General features: G+C 43.7%; 1 protein-coding gene across 6 annotated transcripts in view; it reads right to left on the reverse strand.

Moving 5' to 3' along the window:
* LOC143291179 (uncharacterized) overlaps positions 1 to 20,784 on the reverse strand; it is a 73,689-nt gene that overhangs the window by 45,612 nt on the left and 7,293 nt on the right. For all 6 annotated transcript variants that reach the window (XR_013056482.1, XM_076600895.1, XM_076600894.1 and 3 more), the window contains exon 4: positions 10,494 to 11,073. Coding sequence is in view for 5 of the 6 variants with exons in the window: in XM_076600895.1 (XP_076457010.1) it covers positions 10,494 to 11,073 (580 nt within the window). In the remaining variant the exon portion in view is untranslated. The remainder of the gene's footprint in view (positions 1 to 10,493; positions 11,074 to 20,784) is intronic.

Below are 20,784 nucleotides of genomic sequence, written 5' to 3' on the forward strand. Positions count from 1 at the left end.
GCAGGTCATCCTAAATATGTACAAACGCCAGAATATATATATTCTCAATTCTATTAAGATTATATAAATCTCTTCATATCTGTATGCCAATACCCAGACTTACACACAACTGACAGACCTGGAAGAATCTGGTGAACAATTCTGTGTGGAGCCCCAATAACTCTTCAGAGTTGTGGGAGAAGATGATTTTTTTTTTCTGTTGAGTACAGCATGTGTGAGTGTGTGTGTGTGTGTGTGTGTGTGTGTGTGTGTGAGAGAGAGAGAGAGAGAGAGAGAGAGAGAGAGAGACACTGACACTATTTTATTGTCCATTCAGAGTAAAGGCCCTTTAGAGAGAGAGAAAGAGAGAGAGAGTGTGTGTGTGTGTGCGTGCATGTGAGTTTTATACATATATATATATATATATATATATATATAATAGTACTTATATGGCGCAAACTCTCCATGTAATGGGCTCTGTGCGCCACTCATAAAACAAAACCTATACAACAGTACATAATAACATACCTCTGCACATGAAAAAACAACACATATATATGTATCTTTTCACCAAGACAATGTTACGATTTGCAGACAGGAACAATTACACACATATGAAAAAAATGCCCTACACATGCACACTCATACTCACACACACACACATGCTCACACACATGCAAACACCCACCCACAGAAACACATGCACACGATATGATTTCAGTAGAGGGCAAAGTGGGGTAGGCAGGAAGAGGAAGAATGCAGACATTTAGCTATGTTTCATCACACCCAAAGGTCTGCTGGACTAAGTGGGTTTTCAAGTTTGTTTTGAAAGAGGGCAGCTTTGGTAAGTATTGGAGATCCAGAGGAAGAGATTTCCAGGCAAACGGTGCTTGATACTGAAAGGCCCTTTTGCCAAATGTCTTTGAAGAGGTTTTGGGGACGAAGGAGCTTTTCAACAGAGGACTTAGAGAACGAGAAGGGAGTAAGTATTTAGGATACAAGATAGATTGATAGATAGACAGACAGACAGATAGAAAGAAAAAAAAGTTTTTAATTAAAGAAAAGGCATGTTTTGATTTAAAGATAAAGTGATCCATCAAACTGTGCTGCTCACATTAACTCAGTAAGGTGATATATAATCATACATGCACTATTACACACGGCAAAGTTCAAAAGGTCCCAACATCAAAGAGGTAACTTGGCCAGAAAGATAACCAAGCAAACACAAGCCACATAATGGGCTGCATATTAAAACCTGCTAAAAAAGGGGCAGATTGTCTTACTTTAGTCTGACCTAAACCTGTGGACACTCACTAGTCAGGCAGATGGCCACAACTCTATATTTTCTGATCTGCTCACAATCCTATCTACGTCAAGCTGAAACTACTCCTTGCCATAACTGATGCAGGTCTGTTGACCTTTGAGTCACACTTTTTACTGTCCAGTCTGATCACAGTCATAATTTTGCTCAAGTATGCATTTTTTTTTTAAGTGGGAGTGAAAAATGATGGAACACACATTCTTTAGAAATCGAGTGTTGATAGTGATGCCCATCAGATTTCACTTTTTTTTTCAGAGTAAAATCTCAATATCTTTGGATCTCTTTCTCTCTCTCTTTTCTTTTTTTTTCTTTTTTTTTTTTTTTTAATAAAAAGTATCCTCAAAAAGACTTCATCTTTCCACTATAATTGAGAAATAAACATACAAATCCTGATGTTGCTCAATCTTCAAAGTTTTGTACATCCCCCCTCCAGCCCCCTCTCCCCTACACAGAAAACGTTCACACCTTTCTGTTCTGAGAGACTGTTTTAGTGTGTATTCTTACAATACATTATAACAGAAATAATATCTTTCCTGGGTCAAAAGCTATCTTTCAAGTCGCATACAGACAGTCATCATCAATCATCATTCATCACAACCAGCACCTGTTTTGTTTGGAGTTTCACAGGGTTCTGTCTTGGGTCCTTCACTCTTCATCATGTACACCAAACCTCTTCATTCAATCATCCAAAGTCACTTTGTTTCCAATCAATCTTTTGCAGATGACACACAGCTTTACAGAACATGTCACGCTACAGAAATAGGTCAAACCATACAGACTATACAGTCATGCATCACAGATGTCAGATCATGGATGACAAATCACAAGCTCAAACTAAATGATAATAAGACAGAGGCACTTCTCATTCACTCGAAGCGCTCATTTTCTGACTTGCCTAAGCCTTCATATATCCTGGTACAGACCTCAGACATACCTTTCTCAGCATCTGCACACAATTTTGGTTACATGCTTTCTGATGACATGACACTTGACACACACATCAACCACATTTGTAGGTCAGCATATGCAGCACTCCAACAAATCAGCTCAATTCGGCAATACCTAAACACAGAAACCACAAAGACTTTGGTCTGTTCTTTTGTTCTACCTAGATTAGATTATGGAAATGCTCTTCTTGCTGGCTGCCCCAAACACTGTACTGGCAAACTTCAAAAAGTTCAAAACTCTGCAGCACAACTCACTGACTTTCAAAGCAAAGAAACGTCAACACATCACTCCCCTACTCGCTTCCCTTCACTGGCTCCCCATTCAAGCACGAATACAATACAAACTCTCAGTCCTTTGTCACAATTTCTTCACTGATTCTTGTCCTATCTTTCAAATCTACTTTCTGTCTATTCAACACCCAGACAACTCCATTCTTCAAATGACAAGCGCACACTGTCCATTCCAAAGATTCATACTAAAACTTATGGTAAACGTTCCTTTACTTTTGTTGCACCTTAACAATGGAATTCACTGCCCTCACACCTCCATTACACCCCAACACCTGCATTCAAGATTGCACTCAAAACATATCTTTTCAAACTGTACTTCTCACACTGAAAGTTTTCAATCTGCATATGCTTTCTGTGATATTTGTTGCTGGATGTGCTCTCTGTGTTGATCTGTATGCATCTGTGATGATTTTGGTGTGTTTTTCGTGATACCTGTTCCCTGGTGTTTATTTTTGACATGGTGAATGTGATGTGCTTTATTTTGCTGTGGTTTGCACCTGTGTGATCTACTGTGATGGTGCCCGTGTTGATTTACTTAAAAATTTTTAAAATTTTTATGTCACTTAGTCCTACAGTATATTTTAGCCTACAGTATATTTTAGCCAATGTTGTGTGTAACTGTGTTGACTTTGTACATATCTTATGACACTTAGTCTTAGATTTGTATATTTTATTGTAAAGCGCGGTGAGCCCCATCTGAGATGGGGGTACTGCGCTATATAAGCCTACATTTTATTATTATTAAGAAACATCCAACTGCTTCCTAGACATTCAAAACTGGATGACTCTAAATAAGTTACAATTGAATGCGGACAAAACTGAAGCAATGATCATAGGAACTGAAATGAAATGAAATGAAATTATGGTGCTTAGAGCCTCGCCGACCACTAAGGCCATCTCAAGGCTATCGCCGCGTCAATAACTACTACAAGAATAAAAAAAAACAACCAATTAAAACGAGTCACCACTTCAAACTTTCCACTCCAAAGTTAAATAAAAAACTTCCATAGTTTAAAACCTTCAAATCTGGTTAAAAACGTTCACTTCTTTTAAGAAGTCCATCAGTGCCCACGGAGGGACATCACGAAACAAAGTCTTCAAAGAAACCGCCGTGTAATGTCTGCGTCTAACGTCATGCAGATCCCAACAGTCAAGGAGCACGTGTTTCACGGTGAGAGGCTCATCACAGGGAATGCATCGAGGGGCCTCTTCCCCCTTCAACAAGTAAGAATGAGTAAAAAAAAAGTGTGCCCCGCACGCAGTCTGCACAGCACAGACTCCTCCTTTCTGTTCTCCACCCCCGATGGGAGGGTCTCTTTTAGGTCTGGACGGATCTGGAAGAGCTTGTTGTCCGTCTGGGTGTTCCACTCCTCTTGCCAAAGATCCTTAACGTAAGTGTTCACCTTCCGCTTCATGTCTGCGTATGGTACAAAGGATCTGGATAATTCTTTCTTTACAGCATTCTTGGCCAGCAGGTCCGCCCTTTCGTTACCACGAATGCCAGCATGTCCGGGAACCCAGGCCAACACAACCTCGTATCCTTTCTTCGTTGCGAGAGTAAAAGCTTCATAAAATTCCAGCAGTTTGGGATGAGTGATATTCCTGCAGGCGATCGCCTCCAGGGCTGACAAGGAGTCGGAAAAGATCATGAATCTCTTTTGTTTCAAAGAGAGAACCATTTTTACCGCCAGAACCAGTGCGGTCAGTTCCGCAGTGTACACCGAGCTGTCAGACAGGATGTGTTCCGTTGAGGGCCGGTCAGGAAAGGCGGGACAGAACGCAGATGCAGCGACTCCGTCCTCAGACTTGGAACCGTCAGTGAAGATATTTTGAAAAGTGGGTAATTTGTGGCAGAGTTCCAAAAAGTAAGTTTTGTAGGCCAGAGAACTGGTGGAGTCTTTACGGTACGAGGCCAGATCGAATCGGACCTCAGGTGTTCTAAAGGTCCACGGAGGGCTGTCAGGGAACTTAGAGAAATGCTGAGATGCCACCGACATCCAGGTCGGCATTTTCTAAGTGCGGCTGAATGCGGAGTCCGAGAGGAGGGATGCAGTTTGGGTTGTCTTTAAATTTCTTGTCAAAAGGGTTGTTGAATACAGCGTCGTAAGCAGGGTTTGTAGGTTCGGAAAACAATTTCAAATAATAATTTAGGGTCAGCTTCAGTCTGCGGTTGGAGAGAGGCGGTTCCCCCGCCTCTGCGTACAGGCTGTGCACAGGGGTGGTGCGGAAAGCACCTAAGCTGAGATGGAGCCCTTGATGGTGTATAGGGTCCAACAGTTTCAGGTGAGACGGTCTGGCCAAGCCGTATACTACACTTCCGTAATCCAGTTTGGACCGGACCAGGGCTCTGTAGAGGTGCAAGAGAGTTCTCTTATCAGCACCCCAGTCCGTGTGTGCCACAACTTGAATGATGTTCAGGGCTTTTTGGAAAGATATTTTCAGCTGTTTAATATGGCTGAGGAAGTTCAGCTTCTGATCAAAGACGACTCCTAAAAATTTGGCTTCCTTGACCGCCGGGATGGTGGATTTTCCCAGACGGATTTCAGGGTCTGGATAGAACTGGCGAAAATTATGAAAATGAATACATTCAGTTTTGGAGGACGAAAATGTGAAGCCATTCTCCTCTGCCCAACACTGGATTTTGTTGACGCAGAGCTGAAGCCGTCGCTGGATGCTGGCATACGTGCTGCCAGTTCCACACAAGGCGAAATCGTCCACGAACAGCGAGCTGTCCGATCCCTTCTAAACGGATTGAACGATGTCATTAATTTTGATGCTGAAGAGAGCCAGCGACAGAATGCTCCCTTGCGGGACACCCAGCTCCTCCTCGTGAATGTCAGACAGGGTGGTGCTGACCCTCACCTGGAATTGTCTGTCTTGCAAAAAATTGTGGATGAACTGGGGCAGGTGTCCTCGGAAGCCGAGCTTGTGCAGGTCCGAGAGGATTCCAAATTTCCAGGTGGTATCGTAAGCTTTCTCCAAGTCAAAAAAAATGGCCACCACATGTTGTTTCTTTACAAAGGCATTTCTTACCGTGGTTTCCAGATGAACCAGATGGTCAACGGTAGAGCGATGCTTGCGGAAACCGCACTGTTCTTTCGCCAGAAGGCCGTTGGTCTCTAGTTTCCACATCAGTCTACTGTTGACCATCTTCTCCATCAGTTTGCAGATGCAGCTGGTCAGTGCTATTGGGCGGTAGTTGGAGGGGTTCGAGGGGTCTTTTCCCGGTTTCGGCACCAGGATTATGAGGGCTTTCCGCCAGGAGGGTGGAAAAAAGCCTGTGATCCAGATGTGGTTATAAACTTTGAGCAGGGTGTCCAGACAGGTTTCGGGAAGATGCTTTAAGAGTTTATAATGGACCTCGTCCATTCCTGGACAGGAATCTGTACAGGTCTGAAGGGCAGATTTAAGTTCATTCATTGTGAAAGGAAGGTTGTAATTCTCTGTGTTGTCGGAAGAGAAGTTACAGGGTGTTTTTTCTGTCAGGTTTTTGGTTTTGAGAAACCGAGCAGATTTGTTAGCAGATCTCGAGTTCTGTTCAATTGTGGAGGCAAGCAAATTGGCAACTGCTTTCTTCTCTGTGACCAGAGCGTCTGAAAGTTTAAGATGATGAAAGGTTGGGCATACGTTTTTGCCCTTAATTCTTTTTAAAACCCTCCACACTTTCTTCTTGGGTGTGTTGGAGGTTAAGGAAGAGCAAAAATCTCTCCATGACTTTCTCTGGCTCTTTTTAAAAACATACCGGGCTTTCGCCCTCAGCTGTTGATGGGTTCGAACGCTATCGGTCTCCGGTCTCCGAAAGACGCGTCGCTGCACTCTCTTCCAAGACTTACGGGCCTCCCGACATTCCGCATTGAACCAGGGCATTCTTGGCACCTGAGGCTTGGAGGTAGACGATGGGACTGCTGCTTTGGCGCAATCTAAAACGATCTGAGTCAGAGTGTCAGCAGGGTCCTTGCTTTTCAATACTGTTTCTTCCTGCAGCTCCGCTCTTATCTTCATGGTAAAAATTCCCCAGTCGGCTTTGTTCAGGCGGTCAGGCAGAGAGTCACCTTCTCCATCTGTGGGGCGGAGGACGACAGGAAAGTGGTCACTCCCGTGCAGATCGTCGTGCACTTTCCACTCGTAGTCCAGGACCAACGATGGATCGCAGACCGACAGATCTAAACACGAGAGCTTTCCAGAGGACAGATGAAGGTAAGTGGGAGACTTGTCGTTAAGACAGCACAAGTCCATATCGGAAAGGAGGTTTTCCAAGAGAAGACCTTGGGCTGATGTCATCTCACTTCCCCAGAGCGGGGAGTGTCCATTGAAGTCGCCCAACAGTAAAAACAGTCGTGGGAGCTGGTCGACCAGGTTCATGAGGTCCTGCCTCAGAACACGGACGGCAGGAGGAAGGTACAGAGAGCAGACAGTGATGGTTTTTTCAAGTGTGACTCTGACTGCCACCGCCTGTAAAGGGGTGCTTAAAGGAACTGTACTGTATAAAAGGGACTTGCGTATAAAAAGACCGACACCTCCCGTCAATCCCTCTTGCTTCGGTTGAGCGGGTTTAAAAACGGAGTTAAAACCAGAGAGAGATAAAACCTTGCCATCTCTTTGCAGAGTCTCCTGCAGCGCCAGCACTGAAGGTTTCAAAGCACGACAAAGCAGCTGAAGTTCCAGGAAATTGGCGTAGAACCCCCAGATGTTCCAGTGGATCACTGCCATTAAAAAGGTTAAAAAAAAAAATAAAGCAGCAGCCTATTCCATCGCTACCCCCTGCTCCTCTGCTTGCGGTGGTTCAAGGTCGGCCAAGATCGAGTACTTATTTTTAGAATTTAATTTTTCTGATTCCGACCAAGTAGGAATATCCACCACCTCGGCTCTTCCCGATCCTGCCAAGGCCGCAACCCTCCCCTCCTTGAGTTTTGGAGGTACGGGGGGTTTCTGGCCACTTCTGCCAGCCCGAGGGCCAGGCAGACGAGAGGCGGGGCGAGGGGGACAACGTGCCTCCGCCCAAGGCTTTCCGCTCCCGCCCAGCAGCCCCTGAGGACTGCCGCACTGGATGGGAAGGGGTGGACACGGTGCCTCCACCCAAGGCCAACGGTTCTAACAAGGTAGGCACGTCGTCCGTCTGCGTCCCTGTGGACGTCGTCTGGACCGCGACGTCCACCATCCTGGGTCTGACGACAGAGGCATAAGACGCCTTAGGCGACGCGGCCTCCACCTGTTTCCTTGCCTCAAAGAACGATATCTTCTTTTCTGTCTTCACCTTATGGATTTCCTTTTCTTTTCTCCAGGCGGGACAGTCTTTCGATGAGGACGGGTGGCCGCCTCCGCAGTTCACACAACGGGCTGGACTGACGCAATCGCCCTGGTGCGCCGCCTTTGAACAGGTGCCACTCGTCTCTTCCTCCTTGCATCAGTCCCGCACGTGTCCAAATTTCTGGCATTTGAAACATCTTAGAGGGGACGGCATGTACAGGCTTACATTCACCATCAAGTATCCGACTCTAATGTCCCTGGGGACACTCGGGCAGCAGAAGGTGAGGAAAAATGTGTTGGTCGGGACTCTGTCCGACCCCTTCTTCACTGTCACCCTGTACACGTCGGTCACTCCCTGAGAGGACAGCTCGCTCGTGATCTCAGCTTCAGACACTCCTCTCAACTCCAGGCATCTGATGACCCCCTTTGAGCAGTTGAGATCTTTGTGAGGGGAAACCCTCACCGCCCTATCCACAAAAGTGGTTGCCTTGAGCAGAAGCTGTGTCTGCCTTTTAGACTCTGTCTCCACCAAAAACGCTCCGCTCCTCAGCCTCTTGATGGATTTCAGCGATCCTGCCAGACACTGAAAGCCCTTCTGGATAGCGAAGGGGCTGAGAGCCGACAAGGGCTTGTCGTCATCAGCGCCCTCCATCACAAGCCATGACGGCCAAAATCCAGAGGTCTCAACGACCTCCGAATCTGAGTCCAAATCGTCTGTTCCTTTTCTTCTTTTTCCAAGTTTAGGGGGGTGTATTTGTTTGGAATTCATGTTAAAATAATTGTATATTCATCCCTCCCTTACCCACCCACCATGGGGTCCAACTTAGGGGCCAGGGTCAAGGGAACACCAGCTTGACCCCTTCCAGGTTTCGGGAGGGATATACGACCAACAGCTTAGCTCCAACGTGTTCCCCCCCGATCATGCCCAGCTCCCGGGGACAGAGAACCGAGCACTACTGGGGTTATCTTCGCTAGCCTCTAAACTGCCAGTCTTGACCCAGCCCCACGAAGGGGTAGCCGACTGACATACACAGGCCAATGTGTGCCGCCTGTCTTAGGAGAGGTCTGAGCCAAAGGGATGTGTTGAGAGCAGTGTGCTCTCTCAATCCCCAGGATCTCATTCCCCTCCATCACAGGTCGCGCCGCACGGCAAACACGGCGGGCCTGAAGAAGGCCGCAGAGAAAAAAGAATGTGGAAAAGAAGGCTTGATGGGGAGCTGAGGACAGAAAAGAGGCGGTAAAAAGAAGAATAGAGAATAGCGAAAGGGACAGTGGGTCACGTTTAGTTTGGGCCTCACTCACGACCTGTTCGGCATGGGAAGCCCTATCAGGGGCATCAGTACAAAAACCACCACTTATTCAGCCCGAACAGCTACGATGGCTATGTAGGCTGTCAATTAAGACCTGGGACCAAAGCAGCAAACCCCAAGAAGCACTGATGCCCCCGCCGACATAGCTCGCTCGATCACTGGCCACTAAGCCTCCCGACCACGACAAGGTAGTGACCCCCCCGGGAGGGGGTCAAGAGAACACCAGCCTGACCCCCTCCAGGTTTCGGGAGGATCATAGGAACTAAACAAAAACTGTCTTCCATCACAACTGACACAATCAAACTTGGTAGTACATCCATCCCTCTTTCCAGGTCAGTCAGGAACCTCGGTGTTGTCCTTGACAATACACTGTCCATGCAAAAATTTATCAGTTAGACATGTCAATCCTGCTACTGTCAAATGCGGCGCATCAGTTCTGTCCAGAAATATCTGTCCACTGACACAACATCTAGACTTGTCATTTCTCTCATTCTCTCTCGCCTTTACTGTAACTCTCTATTGTCTGGCTTGCCTGCTTCATCCATTCAGTCCCTTCAGCGCATACAAAACTCTGCTGCCCGACTCGTCCTCAGAAAGAAAAGATCTGAGCACATCACTCCTCTTTTGCAACATCTCCACTGGCTCCCTGTCTCACACCGAATAAACTACAAGATCAGCACTCTATGTTATAGATATATTCACAAATCTGCCCCTTCCTATCTCTGCGGCTGCCTTCACCTCTACACTCCATCTCGCTCACTACAACCAGCTTCGGATCCACTCTGTTTACGCATATCTAGATTCAAACACTCGACTGTTGGCCGTTGTTCTTTCTCTGTCTCTGGACCTTGCAATTGGAATGAACTTCCTCTTTTGCTTCGTCAAATCTCCACACTCAGCTCTTTCAAGTCTGGCCTTAAAACCCACCTCTTCCCAAAATAGCCTCCCTTCCCTGCCTCTTCCTTGTCTTCAGTTTCTCCAGTTTTAGAGTTATGCATGCGTGTGAATGACTGGTGTGAAAGCGCTTTGATTTGTCTCTGCACAAGACTCAGCGCTATATAAATACCATTATTATTGTTATCCTCAAAAAGACTTTCCACTAGTTGAGAAATGTGGTTTTGCGGTCTTAAATTTTTGTGCATCCCTCCCCCCCTACACGCCATTTTCCCCAGTCACCTGTCTAGAAAATATTGACAACTTCCTGTTCTGATACTGTTTTCATTTTAACTCCTACAAGTAATAAATCATTACAGAAACAGATCCACTCCTCCCGAACATGCAATTTAGAAAACAAAACAAAAAACACAACAAAAGACCAAGCTTACACACACATGGAAACAGAAAAATAAAAACTAAGCATAAGCTATGTAGGATGGCAACTGTAAGCACCCAACCTACCTTCATGCAAGCGAGCGACCCTAGCCTTTTTATTGTGCTTGGATCCACGATAGTGAAAGTAGGCCTGTTCAGAGGAGGTCATGCTGACACAGCAGATGTCGCAGTACAGCTGGTTCTCACTTTCCATGGTCACCGACACCACCCCCATGTTGTCCCCAAACACAATGGGTTCAGACAGATCTGGGGGATGATGTTTGGGTTTGGAGTGGGGGGGGTGCTGTTTGGAGCGTTGTGCTTTCTGACCTTGCTGGTTCTGTCCCTTGTTGCCATTGAACTTCCTGTTCCCAAAACCTGGCTTGTTGCCAAATGTAGGGTTGTTTCTGAAGTCTTGGTTGTTCCCAAGCATAGGGTTGTTTCCAAACATCTGGTTCCTCCCCAAAAACTGGTCATTTCTGAACATCTGGCCACAAGCAAAGGGTTGGATGCTTCCTTGAGCCTGGCTGGTTCCCAAAGTCTGTCCACTTCCAAAAGATTGGTTGCTGCTGGAGTCAAATGGCTGCCTGGTATTACCAAGAGTCTGGCTGCTACCAAAAAACTGACAGCTTCCTGAGGTGTTCGGCTGACCGCCTTTACCAAAGCCCTGGTTGAAAAAACAAAAATTGCAGACAAATTTATATCACATCAAAGAAATCTCAGTGAAAACAAGATAACAAATAACAAACTGATGACTGCAATTACTTCCAATCATGAATCTCTGTGACAAATTTAACACAAAACATATTTACTTTAAATCTAACACAAAACAATTTAAACTCTAGAATGACAACAGCAGACACAATTACAAAATAGTGCATTACCTATTGTTACCTCAAATCTTAGCACAAAAATATTTAAACTCCAGATTCACAACAAAAGATATCTTTTTTTTCACAAATGCTGTCCTTTCCCTATCCCACCCGGGTCAGTCTTTTTCTTATTATCTCTCATTCATGGCAGACAGGACAGTAACAAACTACACATCACTTTCCCTTAATTTATATGTTTTGATGGTAAGATGGGAACAAATCCAGTGCATTTTCTACTGGTACTTGTGTGCCTCATACTCACTGTTACACACTTTTGATGACATCCTTATTTCTGCATAGGTTTACCATTTTCTCTTTACATTCCTGTCTTGTGTATTGTGTGAGTTGGGTGGTAGTTATTAAGACTCAAGTGTAAGAGTGTGCACGACAGTGAGTAACAACTCTGTGCATATGTTACATAACGTAACTGTAAGCAGCAATGCAAAAGTGCACAGTGACTTACACCTTGTGGCCTCAACATCCATTGTCAAGGAAATTCTTGTGAGAACTGTCAGTTCATTCATTCTTTCTGCAGCTCACATTATTTTCACTGATTTATCAAATGCATTCTATTTGATGGATCCAGGCAAGAAGTAAGTATATTTACCTTCATGTGCTGGAGGCCATGGCTGTGGTGGGGGGGAGGGGGGGGAATGGGGGAAAGGCCAGAGAGTTCATGTTTGTAAATCAAGCCAGTGCCTGTGAGATTGGGGTTTATGACACAATGTGTGGGTGGGTGGAAATTAAAAGTTTCAGTGTATTTTTCTATTAAAAAAAAGTTATGAATATATGTATGCTAATGACTGTAAATGCAATCATTGATAACTTTTGTTGTGAAAAATACGTAATTATTAATTCTGATCATTTATCTTTCAACTGATTATATTTTGGGCACATGAATTTGTTTACTTGTGAAATGTTAATTACTTTACATGATTCTGAAACACTGACTTGCGAGTCAATGCTTGCCATTAACCCTTTCAATGCCAAGCCTATATTATGCTCAGTGAAAAGTATTTGCCAAGGGATGCTTTGGTCATGGAGGGTAATAATTCTAATGAAAAAAATTTTGAAAGAAAGAAAAAATCTACCATGCAAATACTAAAAGTATATATAATCTATTCTTTTCTGAATGGAAAATAGAAACACTATCCAATGATGACGATTTCACTTGAATTTAATGCTATTGTGATAAGAAAATTCCCCAACAATGATGTGAACGGAAATTTCCATCCTGTGGCACATTTTTTGCACACTAAAGGGGGATGGAAACACAAGCAGACAATGAGCAGGCATTTTAACTTACTGAAGTCTACAGACAGCTTGCAAACAAAATGCTCTTTCATTACCCCTGATTTTATGGTCTCCCAAGTGCTGCTCTCATCATGACCTCAATTTCAATGTCCCCATCAAATTCCAAGCACAAGATGAGTTCTTGCAAAAGTTTTTGAGACAGCAAGTTTGCAGGCGACTTTGGTGTGGTCTCTACTCCAAAAGAGATGCTCACTCAGTCTAGGTCCATGATTAAATGATTATTTTCATCAGATCATGGGGCAGCAAAAAACAACAAAAAACAAAAGTAAACCAAAAAGCTCTTTAATACAACTTTTGCTTTCCGGTGAATAATCATTCCTGAATTTTCCAAACATAATTCTTCATCAGATGAATCATAAGAAGTGATAGGAGGAGTTTGTATTATACTCCATGTTTGGTGTTAAATATACTTACCATGTCAAACTGATGCAAACTAGGCCTATTGCCAGTCTGTTACTGAATGAATGACTATTCACCTATCTAAGATCTAAAGATCTGAGCTATATGAAACGAAAAACAAAACAAACAAAACATCATCTTTGACGAAGCACAAATTTACTAACCCATTCATTCCACATCCCACACCATTACTTGTTATGTTAATATCTTAACCTATTGATTGCGCTGTTGACGCACGGCGTACGTCATGAAATGTCACTTGCCAATGCTGTATTGACGTACGCCATACGTTATGTTACAACGTTCTGTTTTGAGTCCCGCATTGCAGAAAATAGTCTGCTAACCATTAAATTAGCTCCCCTGAGAGCTCTTTATCTCCTGAGTTCCATTAGCTAAAAATATTCACCTCATTGTCATATTTATGGCGAAAGTTTTTCAAGTTTGTATGAAGCTCAAGTTGTGTTTGCAAAGCCATGGCTGAACACAGACAAACCCCAACACTTGCATAAGTTTTGGAAGAAATCCTTCAAGATGCAAATAGTAGAGATGAAGATTGTGGACTGAATGTGATAGAAGGTGGGGTTGCTTGATGAAAATGAACACAGACAAGCTCAGCTGATTCAAGATGCAGGTGGGCGTTTATGAGGTTTGTCCGTTTATTATTTGCTTTCTGTTTGTTGTAACAATGAATATAACTGCATTGTGTGTGTTTTGAATGTGTTCGCTCTTGTAGCTTCGTCAGTCACTGATGTGTATATGTGTGAGAGAGAGTCAGTCACATGTGTACTGTGTGTGACCAACACTGCGCGAGTAGGCGTGGCTCACTGGCTGACTCATTGTTGATGACAGCGTGTGTCGCTTGTCTAGAGCTTTCTGTGTATTCATCCCAAGTGTTTGTTATAATAATAATAATAATATTTTATTTTTATATAGCGCTATAATACAAGCATAAGCAAGCTCTAAGCGCTGTACAATCCAGTACCAAAAGTGAAACAAGAAAGCATATAAAAAGTAGTAGAAACATAAAACAGAATCATTAATATTATAAAAACACAATGCATAAAACTCACAAAGTAACATGCTGTCAATACAACTGTTACACTCCAACACTCACACTAACACACACGCACAGACACACACATGATTAAATGGCTGAGATGACAGCAATTTTCACTTAAAATACATAATGTAAAAAGGAACAAAATTGCAATCTGCATGCCACACATTTTGTAAAAATTGTAAAATAAAACTTTGGATAGAAAAGGTAAAAGGGGTCAAAATCGGGTCATTCTCCTTTTCGAACCACACCACCACCATCCATCTACCCACCCCCATTCTCTCTACTCTCCCATCACACACACTCACATTGCCATGGGCCTGGGACAACAGCACTGTTTGAGTTATGACAAGTATTTTTTTTAAAGAGATAAGTTTTAAGATTTGCTTTAAAGGTAGACAGATGAACTGTTTGCCTGAGAGCAATAGGCAGAGAATTCCAAGTTGTTGGGCCGAAGACGGAAAATGACCTCTTTCCACAGGAGTTAAGGAAGTATCGGGGAACAGTTAGCTGGGAGGAATCAGGAGATCTCAATGTTCTGTTTGGCAAGTACGGGTTAACAAGCTCAGAAAGATATGAGGGTGTGGTATCACAATTCAGGCACTGAAAGCATAGACAGGTAACTTTATACTCAATTCTGGCTTGAACAGGCAACCAATGAAGTGTCCGCAGGAGAGCAGTAGCGCTCTCTCTCCTCAACTTTTTAAGGAAGAGTCGAGCTGCATTATTCTAGATTTTCTGGAGCTTGTAGAGTTTATTATTGGGAAGGCCAGCTAAGAGAGCACTGCAATAATCTAGGCGGGATAAAATGAAGGCAACAGCAAGTTTGTTGGCAGCATCAACAGATAGGGAGGGGCGGATTTTACTAATCTTACGAAGCTGAAAGTAAAGAGACTTTACACAGGTGGTTCACATTAGTTTCCATCGTGAGGGATGAATCGAGGTAAAAACCAAGATTGCAGACAGAACTGGAAAAAGAAATCTTTATGCCAGAACAAATGATAGACATTGTATTTATCAGCTTGAGCTTATTTTTATTACCAACATGAGTTCTGTTTTGTCATCATCCATTTTTAGTTTGTTTTGTTTCATCCACTTTGCTACATTTTCCATACCAGTTTTAAATTTAGAAGCTAAACATGGAATTTCAGAGGGAATAGTAGAATCATGCAGTTCAGAATCGTCAGCAAACAGACGACAGTGAGGTACATACTGTAGGCAAGCTTGAAGGACTGTGGGACAACACCCGAGGTCAAGGATATATTCATGATATTGGTTATAATAGGTAGTAATTCTTCTAAACATTGGTAAAATATAGAATGTGGGATAGGATCAAGACTGCATTTCTTTGGCATCTTGAGGATGACATCTTTGACCTGTTCCTTGGTAACTGTTGTTGTTGTTGTTGTTGTGTGTGCGTGTGAGTGGGGGAGGGGGTGGGAGTGGGGAGGAGATGATGTTTACAAAACTGAAATCAGAGAATGATATACAGAATTGTATGCCTCAATTACTTTGTAAATGCAACATTTGTAGAAATGTGTGTGTGTGAGTGAGTGCGTGCGTGCGAGCGTGCATGCGTGCGTGCATGTGTGTGGTCATTCTGTTTTGAATGAGAAAGAGAGAATGAAGGGGATGTGGCATACCATGAACCAGTTTCAGTGTGTGTGTGTGTTGGGGGTTTGGGGGTGGGGGGGTAGGTGTGTGTGTGTTTGTATTTCAGCTTCTGAAAACAATCAGAAATAAAATGGTACCATTTCACAACCTTTTTATATGTAAAAAAAAACCAAACAAAAAACCCAACAAACTTAGTCTTTTATGCAATGTGTTTCAGGTATGCAACATGGTGATGATCATGATGTTCGTCCTGGACCATCTGGAGTTGGCAATTTGCCACAAACCTGCAGCTGAAGACCAGCAGCAGCAAGACCAAAGGGCAGTAAACAAGCCTCCAGCAATTCTGGAGTACAACAAAAACATGGGTGCCATGGACCACCATGACCAACAGCTGCAGCCCTACGATGCCACAAGGAAAAACCCTGAAGTGGTACAAATAGCTGTGTTTACATTTTCTACAAATTGCCATGTTGAATGCACACATCCTCTACAAAAAAGCAGGCAACAGCAGTACATTCCTGGACTTCCAGAAGGATGTAATTAGTGTCATGATTTTTGGTGACCAAGACCCAGACACTGCTAAAGATGACCACACTGTTCGTCTGTGTGGATGACACTTCATTGATGTCATCCCACATACACCACAGAAGGCCTGGCTACAAAGGAGGTGCAGAGTCTGTTGAAAGAAAGGGCAAAGAAAGGATGTGAGGTTCTACTGCCCAGACTGCCCCAGCAAACCAGCACTGTGTCATGAAGACTGTTTCCGCAAGTACCACACACAGCGTTTTTACTGGCAATAGATCCTGGGTGAGTACACCCTTTTCATTCTTTGTGTGGACTGTGTTGGAGTCTTATGGACGTGGACACTGTTGCTCAGCCTTGACAGTGTGTGTGGTTGATCACAACAGTCACAAGAAAGACTGGCTGATAACCTGGTTGATGTTGTAGCACCTACATGATGGAATGACAGTCCCATTTTTTTTATTGCATTTTATGGAATTTTTGTGTCAGATTGACTCATTATTTGAACATGCGAGTATTAAAAACAAAATCTTGGTTTATTTTCCTTTCATTTGATATATACTTTTATGCACTTATCTTCAGTACTTGTTGAAATATAAGCAAATCAAAATCATTGCCGTGTTTTTCTTGTTTTTTCGAAAATTTTCTCAGCATAGGCTATAGCAAAACGTACTGGCAGTGAAGGAGTTAAACAACAAGATTTCAAAAGACATAAATGCTTAATAAACCTAGACTATCAAGCCACTTCGGAGGTCTCTGCAGGATGTAAGGGTCAGAAGAGGAGCAGACGTCGCATCTGATCACCAACTGCTGGTAGCAAGGCTGAAACTGAAGCTGAAGAAGAACTGGATAGAGGCAACAACGAAGAGACAGAAGTTCAATATCACCCTGCTGAAAGACTCTAAGACCAGAGAAGAATTCAGAGAGTCTCTCACCAGCAAGCATCAAGTGCTACAGGAACTGCTTGAAGAAGAGGCAGACACTGAGAACCAGTGGCAGGAAGTGAAAGAGATAGTTACATCAACCTCTCAGGAAGTAGTAAGCCCCAAGAGATACCAACAGAGGGAATGGATATCGGGAGACAGACTGCGCAAGATCTGGGGAGGAAGCAGAAGGCAGTAGTAAATAACAGCCGTACAAGAGCAGCAAAGGCCAAGGCACAAGAAGACTTCACAGAGGCCAACAGAGAAGTGAAGAGGAGCGCGAGAGCAGACAAGCGCAAGTATATCGACAGCCTAGCAGAAGAGGCCGAGGAAACAGCAGCCAGAAATGACATGAAGATGCTCTATGACACCAGAAAGAAACTGTCAGGAAGTACATCAGGCCCGAGCGACCAGTGAAAGACAAGGAAGGAAACACAGTTCAGGGAACTGAACGAGAACTGATCAGATGGGCAAAGCACTTTGAAGAGCTGCTGAACAGACCCGTCCCTCCAAATCCCCCAGACATCAACCCAGCTGACAGAGACCTGGACATCAACTGTGGGAACCCAACCAGGGAGGAGGTCAGGAAAGCCATCAAACTACTGAGGAACAGCAAAGCAGCGGGACCAGCTGACATCCCTGCAGAAGCACTCAAGGCAGATCTGGAGACCACAGTAGAGATGCTGTACCCTCTCTTCGAGAAGATTTGGGAAGAAGAAGAAGTACCAGCAGACTGGAAAGAGGGCCACCTCATCAAGCTACCAAAGAAAGGAGACCTCAGCAACTGCGCCAACTACAGAGGAATAATGCTTCTGTCAGTGCCAGGAAAGGTCTTCAACAGGATCCTGCTCGAGAGAATGAAAGGTGCAGTCGACCCCCTTCTCCGGGACCAGCAGGCTGGCTTCCGCCAGAACAGATCATGCATTGACCAGATCACCACCTTGCGCATCATCGTCGAGCACTCCTTAGAGAGGAACTCATCGCTGTATATCAACTTCGTCGATTACGAGAAGGCCTTCCACAGCATAGACCGCGAAACCCTCTGGAAGCTGCTACGTCACTATGGAGTGCCAATCAAACTGGTCAACCTGATCAAGAACTCATGAGGGAATGAGGTGCTGGGTGGTCCATGGAGGACAGCTCACAGACAGCTTCGAGGTGAAGACTGGAGTCAGGCAAGGCTGTCTCCTGTCACCTTTCCTCTTCCTCCTGGCAATCGACTGGACCATGAAAACATCAACAGCGGACAGAAGAAACGAAATCCAGTGGGCACTACTTGACCAGCTAGATGAACTGGACTTCACGGATGACCTGGCCCTGCCTTCCCACAGTCACCAGCAAATGCAGGACAAGACAACAGAGCTGGCAGCCACCTCATTACAAGTCGGCCTCAACATCCACAAGGGCAAGACCAAGATCCTGAAGATCAACACAGCAAGAGAAGACCCAGTCATAGTGCACGGGAGCAAGCTGGAAGAGGTAGAGGCCTTCACGTACTTGGGCAGCATCATCGACAAGCAGGGTGGCAGACGCAGACGTCAGAGCAAGAATCGGCAAAGCGAAGGCAGCATACTTGCAACTGAAGAACATCTGGAGCTCCAAGGTGTTGTTGATTAGCACGAAGATAAGGCTGTTCAACTCCAACGTCAAGTCAGTCCTTCTATATGGAGCAGAGACATGGAGGACAACAAAAACCACCATCAGGAAAGTGCAGACCTTCATCAACAGCTGCCTGAGAAGGATCCTCCAGATATGCTGGCCCGACACTATCAGCAACGCAGATCTGTGGCAGCGTACCAACCAGCTGCCAGCTAAAGACGAGATTCGGCGCAGAAGATGGAGATGGATTGGGCACACCCTGAGGAAGCCAGATAGTAACATCACCAGGCAGGCACTGAAATGGAATCCCCAGGGCAAACGGAAGAGAGGAAGGCCAAGAAACACCTGGCGACGTGACCTCAAGACAGACACCAAGAAGACGGGGCACACCTGGAGACAATTAGAAAGGGCAGCCCAGGACAGAGGACTCTGGCGGACTGTTGTGAGTGGCCTATGCTCCGGGGGGAGTCATGGGCAAAAGTGACTGACTGATCAAGCCACTTCAACACCTCTTATGAACTGCAAAATTGTCAAATCATGCGAACACTCTTGAAAAACAGAAGCAAAAAACTGTCAATCCATATTCACCTCATTCACAAAAGATTGTTCTGGCGCTGTTAAGCTTTATTTGCATAATTTTCTCTTGATGAAAGTCAACCCTTTCAGGTCATTTCAGAGGCTGAGCATTTTAACACTTTCCTATAAAAGAACATAGCCAACCTGCCACATTAACAGCCTCTCGCAAAGGACAAGATCCATCAAGCAACACTAACATTTTTCTCATTAAAAAAAAAAGCATTAAAATTATCTCAGAAGAGAACAGAGTTTTAAATATATCACTGATATTAGCACTTTCTCATAAAGAAAAACATGTAAATCCTTGTTATAATTGTCTCATAAAAGAACATAACCCATCAAGCCTTCCAAACATTCTGTTGTAACAGACTTGAGGCCATACTAATTTTATTTTAAAAGAATGTCAAGCCATTCTAGCCTTTTCTTTTTGTATAAACAAACCTTTTCTTCTTGTGTAAACAAACTGAGTCTCTGTTTTGACCTGGTGTTCGGTTTGCTGTGTGTGTGTGTGTGTGGTAAACTTTAACATTGCCATTTTCTCTGGAAATACTTTGCCAATACCAAATTTGGCTTAAAAATAGTATGAAAAAAATCTTCACAGTCATACCAATAACAGGTTGTAAGTCACCCGGATTTGCCATATTTCAAATCATTAACAGTTTATTTCATTGAGATTCTTTCCAAAATCCGAAAATTATAAAAACCGCTTCTCACTGAGTTATGCCTACTAGAAAGTAGGTTGTATTTGAAGACAATATGAACTCGTTTTTCTTGTTTACAATTAAAAGGAAAGAAATAAAAATTCTGGACAGAACACTTACAGAGATGCTAACTAGACCATCAACATGTTTACTGCATACAAATATTCTAAAGTAGACACTGAATTAAGTGGAATGAACATAAAAGAACAACTGAATCGTTGTAGACTGGTTTGTGCAGATCTAGAGATCTACTACCATGTGTTGTGGTGTGTTTGAAGTGATGGCAACATCTCCTTCACCACCGAAATAAATGAATAATTGAGATGTAATAAAACACACTAAAAATATGATTTAAACGGCGTTACTACCTCCACTACAATCACATCTATTTATCGCACAAAGAAGGAAACATCAACATTGTTTTAAGTTTTGAATTTAGTCAAATGAGGTCAGATGTGCCACAGTAGTGGGAATTAGTCTACTTGCTTTGGAACTAAACATGCAATGATGCATGGTTTGATCCCGCTCCCAAGGCTTTTTGTTTTTTTCCCTTCTTCCAAGCTTATTTTATATATATTTAACACAGAGCACTTTTCAATGATTTTTTAAATCTCTTTTTTTCTCCTCATGATTCCTTTACTGGATAAAGCGCGAAGCACAAGTGAGTCTGGAAGGCTTTGCCTTTTTAGACTATTTCTTTTCTTCTACACACTTACAAGCTAATAAGCCAGAAAATCTATCATAAGTGTAAGCATCTAAAGACAATTTTTCTGGACTTTTCATGTCACTTGTACACTGTAT

This window comes from Babylonia areolata, chromosome 16 (genome assembly GCF_041734735.1).
Source record: "Babylonia areolata isolate BAREFJ2019XMU chromosome 16, ASM4173473v1, whole genome shotgun sequence".
Classification (NCBI taxonomy): Eukaryota; Metazoa; Mollusca; class Gastropoda; order Neogastropoda; family Buccinidae; genus Babylonia; species Babylonia areolata.